We start from the raw sequence: 14,735 nt of genomic DNA on the forward strand, positions 1-14,735 counted from the left end.
AACCCCTCTTCCTCCCAGGCTGATGCAAATTTGGGAGGTTGTCAGAGGAGGTTGAGGAAGGAATTGGGAAATCAGTACATACTTCCTCTTCTCCCCATCTTCTCATCTAGTGGAAGAATACTCTTAATGGAATTGCATTTCTGGAAAGTCTGGATCCAACCTCATGGCATTTTTCCTGAATGAAACATTGTTTGAGGTGACTGAAATAAACCTGACAGGCTGTGTTTATTTTATTTTTTATTTTTTTAAAAAAAAAACTTGAAACAGTTGCTCAAGATGTGCTCCAGTGCTGGCATGATTCATATTTAGCAGAGCCAGCTGCTATGACACATTCTTAGAAAGCCATCGCTTCAGTCTTAGTTTTTGCGTGAGAGTTTCTATGAAAAATTTAGGGGTTTGCTGTGTTAAAGTTGTACAGAAGTCACTGCTTCTTCTTTCTTCTCTGAAGACTCCAGTTGCTCTGGTGGAGGGTTATATATGAAAACTGCTGTAACAGTAAAAACGATGGAGATGACTTTGGCGATGACACCTGCGAAAGGGAAAGAAGGAAGATTTGCAGCATTTTATCAATTTCCCTTTTGCTAATTTAGCAATTAGTGATAGCTTTCGGTTTATCGTGTTGTAGATTTATTTCACAGCTCTTTGGAGATCTCAGCAACATAACCTATATTGAAGCTTTGATATTCCACACATTGATTGATTTATTGATAAGTTAAAAGGCAGCCAATTAAGATGCAGCCTACAAATGGCATTGGGACAGCTGAGGGTGCTATAGAAAGAGGCAGAAATAGAGCTCTGTGTAGAGGGAGGCCTGCCAGACTGCCATGTGGAAGACTGCAAGGCCAGTGGCAAAGCATATGCCCGCGCTGCCCAGGGCGGGCGTGTTCCTGAGGGGCACAGAGGGTTCCCTCCCAGGCGCGGGACAGTCGTGTCCACCAATCCCACTTCCTTCCTCTCTCCTTCCCACTTGCCTGCCTCCTTCCCATCATCTCCCCTGCCTACCTGTCTCCTCCAGCCAGGAGCATGGGGCAACGGCGCACTGCCCACAACAGCACACCGCCCGCCCATGACTCCCGGCTGGAGGAGAGGGCCGGAAAGAGGCAGGCGAGCTGGAAGAGGAGAGGAAGTAATCAGCAAAGCAGCGCAGCAGCACCCCCCGCCCCTTCCTCCAACGGCTCACGGTAGGCGTGGGAGTCCGGGTCTTGGGTGGGCGGAGCACCGAATGTCACCCCTGCTTAGGAATGACACCCGGAGCGCCCCCCTGCACCCAACTTCCTCCCCCAGTGTGCAAGGCTGAGGCTGTGTGACCATACCAACCAGGGCAGCTGATTGATTCCAACAGTGTGCCCACAAAGTGCGAGTCTCACCATTGGGTAGCCACCCGCCCCCCCATCTTGGTAAGCAGCAGTGACACCTCTGCTGGGAGGCTATTGCTGCAGCTCCACCCAACGAGGTGAGTCCGTCCTGACCAGGGATAACTTCCAGTTTCCTCTTTCATGTCTGTTGTCAGCCATTTATGGTCTCATCACTGCATTTGAAGGAAACTCACATCTGTCCATGTCTGTCACAATAACTTCCAGCAAGCATCAGGGCACGTTAGGTCGCCCCTCGCAAGCAATAAAAATCAGAAACTGCTGATCCTCAGACCATGTACAGTGGTACCTCGGGTTACATACGCTTCAGGTTACATACGCTTCAGATAACAGACTCTGCTTACCCAGAAATAGTACCTCGGGTTAAGAACTTTGCTTCAGGATGAGAACACAAATCGTGCTCCTGCGGCACGGCGGCAGCAGGAGGCCCCATTAGCTAAAGTGGTGCTTCAGGTTAAGAACAGTTTTAGGTTAAGAACGGACCTCTGGAATGAATTAAGTACGTAACCAGAGGTACCACTGTATTCAGTTTGCTTAGCATACCAGACAAATGAGAAATAAAACAGTTAATTCTAACTACGAGGTGCCTCCCCCATCCTATATCTTCACTGGAATTGTTCAGACTCAGACTATTTGGAGCACAAGGCTTTGGAGAGATACTTACTTATGCCCACTAGCATATAGGCCATTCTGTGGTTGTTATAGGTCCAACATGATCCTTTACGTCCACACTTATCTATATCCCAAAGTGTACAGGTACTGTCTATTGAAACACCAAAGAGGATTGGCCCAGGTATGCTGCCTGTAGAAAATGGAATGGTGAAAAACAACAACTGAAAATGCAAACTCAGATGCCGAAACCATGCTGTAAAATAGAGGTGTTGTGCCAATAGTGGACTTCTATAACCAATAAAGAAGGCTCTTCAAGCATTCCAGAATAATATAAATATATTTTTGCCTTTAACAAAATACATGATTGCAAGACTTGAAGACGTAGTTTATATGTCTAAAACTATGGAAAATGGAAAATGTTAAAATATTTCATATTTTAAGATTCAGATTATGATCCAGGTCCTCCTGTTCTCTGTTACCTCTGCAATGTGCTCTCTCAAACAAGAACATTTCTCTGTGCATTCATGCCTCCAGATCATGCCCTCTGAATGTACAGACTAGCCAGTGTCACCATATTGATGCTTTTCCTCAATCTCTAATAAGTTTTCGCTTGATAAATCATCAAAATGGAAATGAAACGTAGAACCTGGTAAAGTTCTTAACACAGAACTATCAGATAAATTTGGAACTGTTGAAGCAAGAGAGGGCAAATCCCCACACACACCAATTTTCAGTGACGGGAGACACTCTGAGGGACCCAATCCACTGGTCAGATTTGGCTGATAAGCAGTAGCGGAGTACAGATGGAAAGCCCTGGAAAAACCCAGAAAAAATGCGGGGGCACTTTCCCCCCCAGGTTGTTGTTGTTGTTGTTTTGCAAAGCTGTTCCCCCCCCCCAGAAAAAAATGGGGGAGGAGTCTGTGGAATATTCAAACTATATCAAACTGTTTTTTCATTTTTTCCAGAAAAAAAGGCTTTGGAAATAAAATGGGGGGGGGAGTATGGGAAAAACGGGGGGGTGGAAAAAAACCTGGGTTTTTCCCCAAGTTTTCCAGGTTTTATCCAGGCCTTCCCATCTCTATATGGGAGATAAGGATCTGTCTCACTAGTCTGTTCCATGTCTCCAACCCTGCTCCAGAGCTACAACAGAGTAACAAAGTGTGCTTCACAGCAAAACTCCATGAGTTATTATAAGGAATCAGGGAAATATGGCAAGATTGTACTGCTTGGAGCACTATATGTGGCAGTTTATATAGACGAGTTATGGGATGTAGAAGAATATTGCTTATTTAGAAATCAACAATATTCCAGAAGCCTATTCATTTACAAGTTATTTATTACTAAGTTTTGCTCAAAAGAAACCGTGGCTAGCAACATAGAATTTAATGAATTCTAAAAATATTCAATGAAATGAGCCTTTCAGGTGTATTTTAAATAAAAAATAAACACAAATCAGCAGCAATAAATTATCAGTAGTATCTCCTCCAGAGTCAATATCAACTTAAGAAAGATATGTTTTAAACTTCAGCCTGAATGGAGCTAATGATTGCGTACATCAGCCATGATCCAGTCACCTGTTACCTACATTTGTCCTGATCCTTCCTTTTCCATAGATACCGTATTTTTTGCTCTATAAGACTCACTTTTTCCCTCCTAAAAAGTAAGGGGAAATGTGTGTGTGTGTTATGGAGCGAATGCAGGCTGCGCAGCTATCACAGAAGCCAGAACAGCAAGAGGGATTGCTGCTTTCACTGCGCAGTGATCCCTCTTGCTGTTCTGGCTTCTGAGATTCAGAATATTTTTTTCTTGTTTTCCTCCTCCCAAAACTAGGTGCATCTTGTGGTCTGGTGCGTCTTATAGAGCGAAAAATACGGTAACTATGGAGCCTCAGGGCACTTGTGATTCTTAGAACTGTGACCATTGTTCCTAGTTCCTACTTAAGTATAGAGGTTTTAGAAAACATACCCAAAATTCGTAGAAAGAGCATGTGAACCCCCATAGCAAATGATCGGTGCCTTTCTGGTACACACCTGTAAACCAAAGTTTGATTTATTGTTTAATAGTGATTTATACCATCCTTCAGCAGAAATTATGAGGATGGTTGACAGTATAAAACATGCATAGCTATCTTAAAAAATACAAATGTTAAAATAGCAGTGGCAGTGAGGGAGAGCACCAAAATTGGTATGAAAACCTCATCCAATTTTAAAATACATTAAGATTTGAAGTTTAAGGAAATGGCAGCAGTGTAACTTTCAAATCTACTGCTTCTTCTGTTCATCTATATTTTCAAATCATGCTTCCATTTGTTACTTCTCATTTGGAAGTATGAAAACAGTTTTTGTTTTCATTCTGTAATTTTGTAGATACAATGCCTACTTAAAAAAAATGCAGTCTTTAAGAATAAACAAGAGAAAAAACATGATAAACAAGAAAATCAAATTCAACAATATATCTGTAAATTGTTCCATGCTGGCGTCTAGTTTTTAAGGAAAGGAAAGGCAAAATTATTATGTGATTCTACAACATCAAAGAACAGTTTTTGCATGTATGAGAATTCCAAAACACACATACAGCAAGGGATACTGTTATCCACAAAGAAGATGTTGTTATGCAATACATTGCCTACAAAATATCTTAACTGTTTTGGCTATCCTGGCTGCTGGTGTGAATTCTGGAATAGGCAAAAAAATTGACACCATAAGCTCCAACCAATACTGATTAGTGTCCGGCCTGATATCAGCACCCAGAATCATTGGACAGCTGCCAGGGCTCTGGAAAACCCACAGTGCCTACCACTGGTGCCTAACTTGGGTCCCTGTTAAATAAATGTCCTTTTCCCAGCACTGAGCTATAGTGCAGGAAATTAAAATGTTAGCTTCCAGTGGAGACCAAATGACTTCAAACTTGAGTCCTGTTGCTGCCCATGGATGAATAAATCAACTGTGGGGGAGTCCTAGTTTAGGCAAGGGCCCACCTATTCGCCAAGGGCCCTTCAAACCTGGGGAAAAGCCCTGCTTAAGTATACATTTTATATTCAGGTTACTATAGATTTTTTATTATTATTATTATTATTATTATTATTATTATTATTATTATTATTAGTCAGCCTCTCCGTCCCTCTATACATTCAAGCACAGATGGACAAATCAGTCAACTTTCTGTTATCTCTAATTTTTCCTATCTTAAATTTAACAGCAATTTGCATTGGGAAAACCTTACGAAAATGTGTCAGCCTTTTAGTGCAAGTTTCTTTTAATACATAATATGCAGTTTTGAAAATATATGCATGTTTGCAAGCAATTTTCCCTAGTAAATGCATTTCACATGCAATGTCCACTAATATATGCATTTATATACGCCCTTTACCCTAATACAGTCGTACCTTGGTTCTCGGATGTAACCCGTTCCGGGAGTCCGTTCAACTTCCGAAAAAGTTTGAAAATCAAGGCATGGCTTCCGATTGGCTGCAGGAGCTTCCTGCACTCATTCGGAAGCCGCAGCCACTCACAAACCACATACACTCACAAACCAAGGTACGACTGTATGTGCATTTTTGTACACATTGCTTGGCTAGAGAACAGCACTGCAAAATTTAGAAAATTGTGTATTTCAGGGGATGGCTGTATTTCAGTTCCCACCTTGTTTCAGAAAGTATGGGTTTGGGAAGTTTGACTTTAAATGCAAACTGAATTGGATTTCTCCCCTATAAGATTTTCCCCACCCATATTCAGCTTGCTTGTGTTATTGAACTTACAGGCAACTTTCAACTTAAGTAGGGGTTATGTTCCAGAGATAATGCCTAAAGCCAGAATCATATGTGGTCAGAACACGTTAGGTTTAATGGCAGGTAGAATAGCTAAAGTCTTTTTTTTTTCAGACACCCACGCCATTTCCACCCCCATTTACCGTGTGTGTGTGTGTGTGTGTGTGTGTAAAAGGTAAAGGACCCCTGGGCAACTATGGGGTTGTGGTGCTCATCTCACTTTCAGGCCAACCGTGACGGAAAACACAGAAACACCGTTTACCTTCCCGCCACAGTGGTACCTATTTATATACTTGCACTTGGCACACTTTCAAACTGCTAGGTTGGCAGGAACTGTGAAAGAGCAACAGGAGCACACTCCATTGCGGGGATTCGAACCACCAACCTTCTGATCAGCAAGCCCAAGAGGCTCAGTGGTTTAGACCACAGCGCCACCCGCGTCCCTTTTACCACACACACACACACACACACACACACACACACACACATATATATATATATATATATATATATATATATATATATATATATTCATAAATCTAAATCCACATAAGTTGCGTGTTACCTGTACTTCATCATCTATAGACATCAACTATACTGCTAGTTATATTCATAAACAATTTTACAGATGACCACTCCACTAAAACATCCATTAGTCATGTAATGTATGACACTTCCTCCCTCTTAACATCATTTAAAAGGAAGTTAAATAAAGTTACAACACAGTCAATATCCTTCACCTCTACCCAGAATATCTCTGGATTGTATCCAAAGTTAGTCATGCTCAGAGTAGACTTATTAGCACAGAGTAGCACTTTGTGCAAGTGGAAGTAATTCCACTTACACAACCAGGATTCCCCCCCCCCCAATGTTCTGGGGGGTTTCCCCAATGCTTCAGAATGGGTTTGTGGAGAATAGGAAGCACACATGAGAAGGAGAGCAGGGAAAGTCCCATTGGACAAGCAGAAGTCATTCTGTTCACACATTTATTCAGCTGAATACTGCCCATTGAAATGAATGGGCATGTCTAACCTAGCTGTGTTGATTCCAATGTGTCTACTCTAAGTATAACTTAGTTGGATGTAACCCTCTGTTACTTTCTGAATTGTGCTAGAGAAGGAGGACAGAGAGGGGTAAAAAGAATGAGTTATTTAAAAAATTTAGAGAGGAAATTTATAGCATTTTGCAGTGATCAGTAAGTAGGATAGAAACAAAATGAAAACTACCTTAGAATGGCCACTGTTGTTGGTGTCACTGCCATGAACGTAAAAACAATAGTGAAGAAGAAGAAGCCAAGGAACAGAGCCAGGGATGAACAGTTTGATGCACATTTCCCAGGGGTAGCCCCATAGATGATATTCTCAATGGTAGATTTGGGATTCACAACACAGTCACAGTTGGTGAAGACCTGTAACAGTGCATAAATACAAATACGAGCACACCAAATGAAGTAATCACTATTTCCAATATCAGCAATATTGAATAACAAAGTGCTTAACCAATTACAGCAGAAACAGAGAAGATGTTTCTATGGAACTGCCTTTATTTCAACAGGAAAGGGAGGACCATAAAGTTGATCCACACCTTCTGCAATGCGCCTGGAGCACTACCCTGGACTTAGGGCTGGTGCAGGAGGAAATCAGGCTTAGAACCTAAGAATGTCCATGTAAGGAAGCTCACAGGAAGGAAAGTTCCCGGGTCTCCAGCATCCCTCCATGCCCAACCCAACATTGTTCAAGATGGCTTCTCACTCTTTAGGGGGTGGGGACATAGCTAGCAGTAGGGGAGATGAGGGGGGTGGCAAACTTTCCTTCTACAAACTTCCTTAAGCTAACTTGCCTTATGATCCAAGTAATGCAGTGCTACTTAGGGTTACGAGCAGTCTTGCTTACGAATGCTTCAGGTTATGAACTCCACAAACCCGGAAGTAGGTGTCTCTGGTTGCGAATTTTACCCCAGGGTACAAATGCAATCTGCTTCCAGGGCCATGGGAGGCCTATGTAGGGAATGTGTGCCTCAGGTTAAGAATGCTTCGGGTTAAGAACAGACTTCCGGAACGAATTAAGTTCGTAACCCGAGGTACCACTGTAATGAAAACTATCTTGCTGTGTGGAGGAGCAGATCCCTGCTTTAGTTGAAAACTATCACCATATTACACACATGAGGCATGGAGAAGCATTCATGAGCGGACTAGCCCCACATCCCATCCTGCCATGCCATCATATGAAAATATTTTATGTAGTGATGAGCATGGAAGAATCAAGATCTATCTGAACTGAAGAGTTCAGATTATCAGACCAACCCCCAAAACATGCTTTAATAAATTTGTCTTGAGAAAATAACTTCTCTTGTATGCTATTCATACAAGTGTTGTACAAATGCTAATAATAATTAAGAAAATTAATGAATTAATATGCATTTGAAAAGGACACGTTTACTAAATACAGTGATACCTCGGGTTACAAACACCTTGGGTTACAAACACTTCGGGTTACAGACTCCGCTAACCCGGAAGTAGTACCTTGGGTTAAGAACTTTACCTCAGGATGAGAACAGAAATCGTGCGGCGGCGGGAGGCCCCATCAGCTAAAGTGGTACCACAGGTTAAGAATGGTTTCAGGTTAAGAACGAACCTCCGGAACGAATTAAGTTCGTAACCAGGGGTACCACTGTAAGCACTTTTAGCACCCAGAACTCAGAGGCAGACCACTGGGCCGAATTTTGTCTGAGAAGCTGTTTTTGACAAACCACACTCACCTGCACCACACAAATGTCATATGTGGCATTTGTGGGGTAGACAAAGGCATGGCTGCAGTGGAACAACTGGAAGCTTAAAGTATGCTCCTGATTGTACCTTGGAAAGCAGGGCTCGCTTAGCAGCACTAGTCAGCTGACTGGTATTGACAGTGCACATTCAAAGTGGCTCAGCATAGCATCCAATCAGCTGATCTGCAGTGACAGTGAGCCCCAGGTTTTTCACTTGCAAATGTGGTTTGAATGCAGACTATGCCTCCAAATAGTCTTTAACCAGTGTTATCAGGTGATCAGCAGCTACAATGGAGTCCCTTTGAATATGTGTCTTCATTGCCAATCAGCTGACAGTGCACCTTCAAAGGGGCTCATTCTTAGTTCCCTATCAGAGCAAGCCCCTTTGAAGCTGTCAGGCATTATCAGGTGACTGGCAGATTTGTCAGGTGATTGGCAGGTGGCATCAGGTGATTGACAGGTCTGTCCCGCAGGGGGTGGGGAAAATAAGGATCCTGCCTGCCAGCCAAATTCATTTCGCTACCCTTTAGACCTAAGGTAAATTCTGCATTCTCAACCCACGATATAAAATGGCAATACCTTTGAACCATCTTGAATAGTAACAGCAGAGGTACATCCTGCATAACATGCAGAAAAATACTGGACTCCATCTGTGCCACAGACTGGTAAATAGTTTGAACGCAAGCATCTACAGTGGGAGTTGCAAGGCGCAGTTAAGTTTGATAATGTGCCTGTCCTGAAACAGAGAGATAAAAGTCAAATGAGCTAAGCATATGCAGCTTTTGGTATCTCCTAAGAACATATTCTGAACAATTAAAGAGTAAGAACATAAGATCTCTACGGGATCAGACCAAAATCTAATCTAGTCTAGCATTGTGTTTCCCACTGTGGCCAGCCAAGTGCTGTCAGGAATCCTGCACGCAGACATGATATTTATCAAAATATTTATATGCCTGGTTTGAAACAAAATATCAGAGCGGTTTCCGAAAGTTAAACCTAAAATCTATATAACAAAAACCATGCAAACAGTTATAACATCTGAAATAAAGGAAAGGTGTAAGTTCTTTTAAAATTAGATATACCAGAGAATGAACCTGGATGTTCTCCAAACAAAATGGTGGACCTTTCACTCCAAACCCTCTGAGGACTTAAAGAGCAAAGAGGAGAAGGTGGGACCTTGTGGGATTACACAGCACATAGCATGGAGATGAAGTCCCCCCAGGATACTTATTTATTTACAATTTTATCTGGGAAATTTATAAACTGCTTGCTCAAAAAAAGAAAAAGAAAATCTCCAAATGGTGCACAGGTCAAATTATATATAAAACATGGCTAAAAGACACAAACCAGTTTAAAATAAATATACATAAAACCACCATTAAGAACAAAGATAAAATAATTAATATAATTAAAACAAATGCTAACTAAATCATCTGCCTGGGGAGAGAGGTTTTCAGTAGGTGTCTAAACAGTGCAGTGAACCAACCCTCTAAGTAGGAGGGTTCCCAACGCACAGCCGTGGTCCAGTAAGATACCATGGTTGACAGCTTCAAAAGCCACCGAGAAGCGAAATCAGTAGGGTCACATTCCTTCCGCCTCTCTTCTAACAAAAGTCATCCATCAGAACCAAGGCTGTTTCAATGCTAGACCATGGTGTTGACTGAAATGGGTCCAGAAAGTCCATTTCATCTGACTATACTTGGAGTAAGACTACCACCACTTTCTATTATTCCTTGTCCCAAAAGGAGATATTTGTCAATAGTTAATAGTTATCACAATCTTCAGTCGAGAAGCCAGAATCATATCAAAATCCATTGCTCCAATCTAGAGAACATGAACAGAAAGCTGCCTTTGTGTTGCTATATTGGATAAGCCCCCAATATGTACTGACTAATAGATGATAAGCTCCGTCAAATGTGACAGGACTAATGAACTGCTCATGAATCCCACTGTGTGTTGTGACAGCCCCGATTAGCTATCAAGTGATACATGCATAATTAGGCTCAGAACACCTAACCCTCAAGAACTAGCTGCATTGGATTTTTGTTCTCATAGCAGTCTTCTTCTTTGGCGATCACTCATAGCCGAGTAAGATTGTCTTCCATAAACACGGTTTTAACAATGACTGTAAGTGACTGTGGAGGCCAATTCTGGATCCCACACATCCTTCCACAGTGGGGACATAGGTTTCCGGGTGGGAGTTGATTACGGTGTGGATTTGCCAAGTGTGCCTTCCTCTTAGCACGTTTCATAGAATCATAGAATCATAGAGTTGGAAGAGACCACAAGGGCCATCGAGTCCAACCCCCTGCCAAGCAGGAAACACCATCAGAGCACTCCTGACATATGGTTGTCAAGCCTCTGCTTAAAGACCTCCAAAGAAGGAGACTCCACCACACTCCTTGGCAGCAAATTCCACTGTCGAACAGCTCTTACTGTCAGGAAGTTCTTCCTAATGTTTAGGTGGAATCTTCTTTCTTGTAGTTTGGATCCATTGCTCCGTGTCTGCTTCTCTGGAGCAGCAGAAAACAACCTTTCTCCCTCCTCTATGTGACATCCTTTTATATATTTGAACATGGCTATCATATCACCCCTTAACCTCCTCTTCTCCAGGCTAAACATGCCCAGCTCCCTTAGCCGTTCCTCATAAGGCATCGTTTCCAGGCCTTTGACCATTTTGGTTGCCCTCCTCTGGACACGTCCTTCTTGAACTGTGGTGCCCAGAACTGGACACAGTACTCCAGGTGAGGTCTGACCAGAGCAGAATACAGTGGCACTATTACTTCCCTTGATCTAGATGCTATACTCCTATTGATGCAGCCCAGAATTGCATTGGCTTTTTTAGCTGCCGTGCTCCCATGCGTTCTGAGTTCAAGTGTCTTCAAAGCCCATGACACCTTTGGTAAAGGCTGTTCTTCAACTGGAGCGCTTGCAGGCAAGTGTCTCCCAATTGTTGGTGTTCATACTACATTTTTTAAGATTTGCCTTGAGACAGTCTTTAAACCTCTTTTGTTGACCACCAGCATTACGCTTTCCATTTTTAAGTTCGTAATAGAGTAGTTGCTTTAGAAGATGATAAGGCACCCACACAACATGACCAGTGCAACGAAGTTGATGTTGACGAATCATTGCTTCAACACTGGTGATCTTTGCTTCTTCCAGTATTAGTTCACCTGTCTTCCCAAGTGATGTGAAATTTTTTTCAGAGAAACCATTGATCAAATCTCTCAAGGAGTAGGAGAAGGCATTTATAAGTGGTCCATGTTTCACAAGCATACAGTAAGGCTGGTAGTACAATAGCTTTGTAAACAAGCATTTTGGTTTTCCTTTGAATGTCCTGGTCCTCAAACACTCTGCACTTCAATCGGAAGAAAGCCGCCCTCGCAGAGCTCAGGCAATGCTGGATTTTGGCATAAATGTCGGCCCTTGTGTAAAGATAACTGCCCAATTAGAAGTGATGGGCATTTTCTAACATTACACCATTGAGTTGGATTTGTGGCACTGCAGAGGGGTTATTTTGTACTTGTTGGTGCAGCACTTTGGTTGTTTGGATGTTGAGCAATAGGCCAAACTTTTTGTAAGCTTCTGCAAATATATTTAAGATGGTTTGGAGGTCATCCTCTGAGCATTGTCATCAGCAGGATACACACAGTATACACTCATAGCAGTATACACACAGTCAGGCCCATCTCATTGTTATTCTTTTGAACAAATACTTACCCGTTATAATCTTCTGAGACACCCGCAAATGGCGTATTCCCACATATAGCAATTAAAAAGACCATATTGAATCCAAGCGCCACTGAACAAGTAAGGACGATGAACTTGAGTATGCTTTTGCAATTTAGTTTGAGCTTGGAAACTAAGATACCACTTATGATTTGACCTATTGCTGCTCCTGGAACCAGTACAAGTCCTGTGAGAAAACAAGGTGACAACAGAGATTGAATTAACATTTATTGTTAATAACAGCAGTCATCAATAGTTCCAGAAAATATAAAACAGTGAACATATAGAAATGGTACATGCACATAAAACTTTCACAGATAGAAGCAAAAGTGGGTTATAATGCTAATCCTACCCCAACATGACGCACAGCTACCAAAATCAAGGAGGCAGGACTTGTGAAGTGCATCATGTTGAGGCAAGGCTAGGCCCCATTTCCCTTTCTACCCATGAAAGACCTACATGACTATAACACACAAAAAGGGCTTAAGAATATATTGAATGCTAAATAATATCTAAAACAACAGTTAAATCAGTTTATTTATTATTACAATATTTATATCCCAACTTTTCCTTCAAGGAACTCAAGGTAGTGTGCATGATCTTCCCCCTTCCCCATATTGTCACAGCCAGTGGCGTAGCGTGGGTTGTCAGCACCCGGGGCAAGGCAAGTAATTTGCGCCCCCTAACCCGTGGATTTGCGCCCCCTAACCCTACAAATCTATGCCTATGAATGATGGTCCCTCTCTCTCTCTCTCTTTCTCATATTCCAATTGATTCCCATTTCCGCCGATCGATCCCCGAAGCTCTCACCCAGCGAAATTCGTGCGTAATTACGCTTCGCCATCCCTAATCCTGCCGCTTCCACCGGGAAATCATGACGGTGCATTTCTCCTCTCCAAACTTTCCCCGGCCCTTTGCCGGCCGGCGCAGCCCTTTTGGCTACGAGCTCCCCTCCTTCTCTGCCCGCTTCCGACCCCACCTCCCCGTCCAGGCTCCCTACCTCCTGAAAAAAGGCGCCGGCGCCGAGCAGGACACCCCCCGCGGCCATCGGAGAGAGGCGGGGCCGAGGGAGGCGAGCCAATGGGCGAGGCCTGGCAGGGTAGGTGGCCATGGGGGCAGGCGCTGCCGCAGTCCTCGGGTGGGCAAGGTAGGGGCAGGCGGAGGCTGGCCGGCCGCTCTGACAATAGGGGCGGGCCAAGGGCACGATGTGGCTGGGCCCTCTGGACTCACGCCCCCCCCGCAGATGTTGCGCCCGGCACCCCTGGCACTCCCCACGCTACGCCACTGGTCAAAGCAACCCTGTGGGGTAGGTTCGACCGAGAAGCAGAAGGTCACCAAATGAGTTTCACAGTTGAGTGGTGATTTGAGCATGTGTCTCTCCTAGGTCCTAGTTCAGCACTCTAACCACTGCACCACCCTAGCCTGCCCCTCCAAAATCCATCTTACCACATGCTTCAAACCATTTTGATTTTGTACCCATGTGGCTTGCCAGTCAACTTTTGCTGCACATCACAGGGCCAGTGAACCTAACTTCACTGTTATGCATGAATCTAACACCACACACAAAGAGCCAAAGGTTATATATCTTTGATCTCAACTGCACTTTCTTTTCTGGCTCTGGCTAGCATGCTCTCTCAGTGCCAGACTACATGTTACGCTACGTAGGCTCCCTTTTTAAAAAACATGCCAACTCCAGCTGTGTCTCCAGTAAAGCCTCTTTATGGTACAGCCTCATCCTAAGAGCCACACAAACATATTCTGGAAAGGTGTCGTCACATTAGGGGCAGGGGATAGAATCCTGGTCACACACATGGAAAGTGGAAAAAAGATGACTTCTTAAAAGCTGCTGCTACTACCAATTTGTTACCAGCCTAAAATGTTCAGAAAAACTTTCCTACACCAGCACAAAAAGATGGTATGCCCCCTTTCCAATTCACTGTTTCTGTGTGGGGAAGCAAATCTGAGGAGGACATTTTTCCCTCAGTTTAGAAATACCTGAAATAACCACCTAGTCAAGACCAGTGTCTGACATACCCAGGGCTAATGCAGAAGCAATTAAATAAAGATCTAGCCAACAGGAGTTTCATACTGCTTAAGAATATAAGAACATTCTTCCCTGATCAGGCCAAAGGCTGTCAAATTCTAGCATCTTGTTTTCCAGGTGGCCAAGTCCATGCCCAGGTGAGCCTGTAGGCATTCTTCCCAATCGTGATTCCCAGCAATCAACATTCAGAAATACTGTCTCTGACATATAGGTATAAACAGTCATTGGGGCTAGTTTGCCTGATTCCTCTCAAAGGGATCAGTGTGCAGGCCAAGAGACATCAGCTCAGTTCCTAGCTAATTCTTACATCCCCCTCCAACATTTCTCCAATGAAAATAGGGACATCCTATTCAGGAAAAGCAGGACCTTTTGGGGTCAAATCAGAAACTGGGATGCCTTCTGTAATTCTGGGACCGTTCCTAGAAAATAGGGACACTTGGAGGGT

At 43.3% G+C, this 14,735-nt stretch overlaps 1 protein-coding gene across 1 annotated transcript in view; it reads right to left on the reverse strand.

Moving 5' to 3' along the window:
• Positions 1–228: 228 nt before the first annotated feature.
• Positions 229–14,735, reverse strand: part of SLCO4C1 (solute carrier organic anion transporter family member 4C1) — a 35,083-nt gene continuing 20,576 nt past the window's right edge. The window contains exons 8-13 of the mRNA XM_053408166.1: positions 12,238–12,433; positions 9,097–9,253; positions 6,978–7,159; positions 3,951–4,015; positions 2,038–2,175; positions 229–529 (exon numbers count right to left, since the gene is read on the reverse strand). Of these exons, the coding sequence (XP_053264141.1) occupies positions 405–529; positions 2,038–2,175; positions 3,951–4,015; positions 6,978–7,159; positions 9,097–9,253; positions 12,238–12,433 (863 nt within the window). The 3' untranslated portion in view covers positions 229–404. The remainder of the gene's footprint in view (positions 530–2,037; positions 2,176–3,950; positions 4,016–6,977; positions 7,160–9,096; positions 9,254–12,237; positions 12,434–14,735) is intronic.

This window comes from Podarcis raffonei, chromosome 11, assembly GCF_027172205.1.
Source record: "Podarcis raffonei isolate rPodRaf1 chromosome 11, rPodRaf1.pri, whole genome shotgun sequence".
Classification (NCBI taxonomy): domain Eukaryota; kingdom Metazoa; phylum Chordata; class Lepidosauria; order Squamata; family Lacertidae; genus Podarcis; species Podarcis raffonei.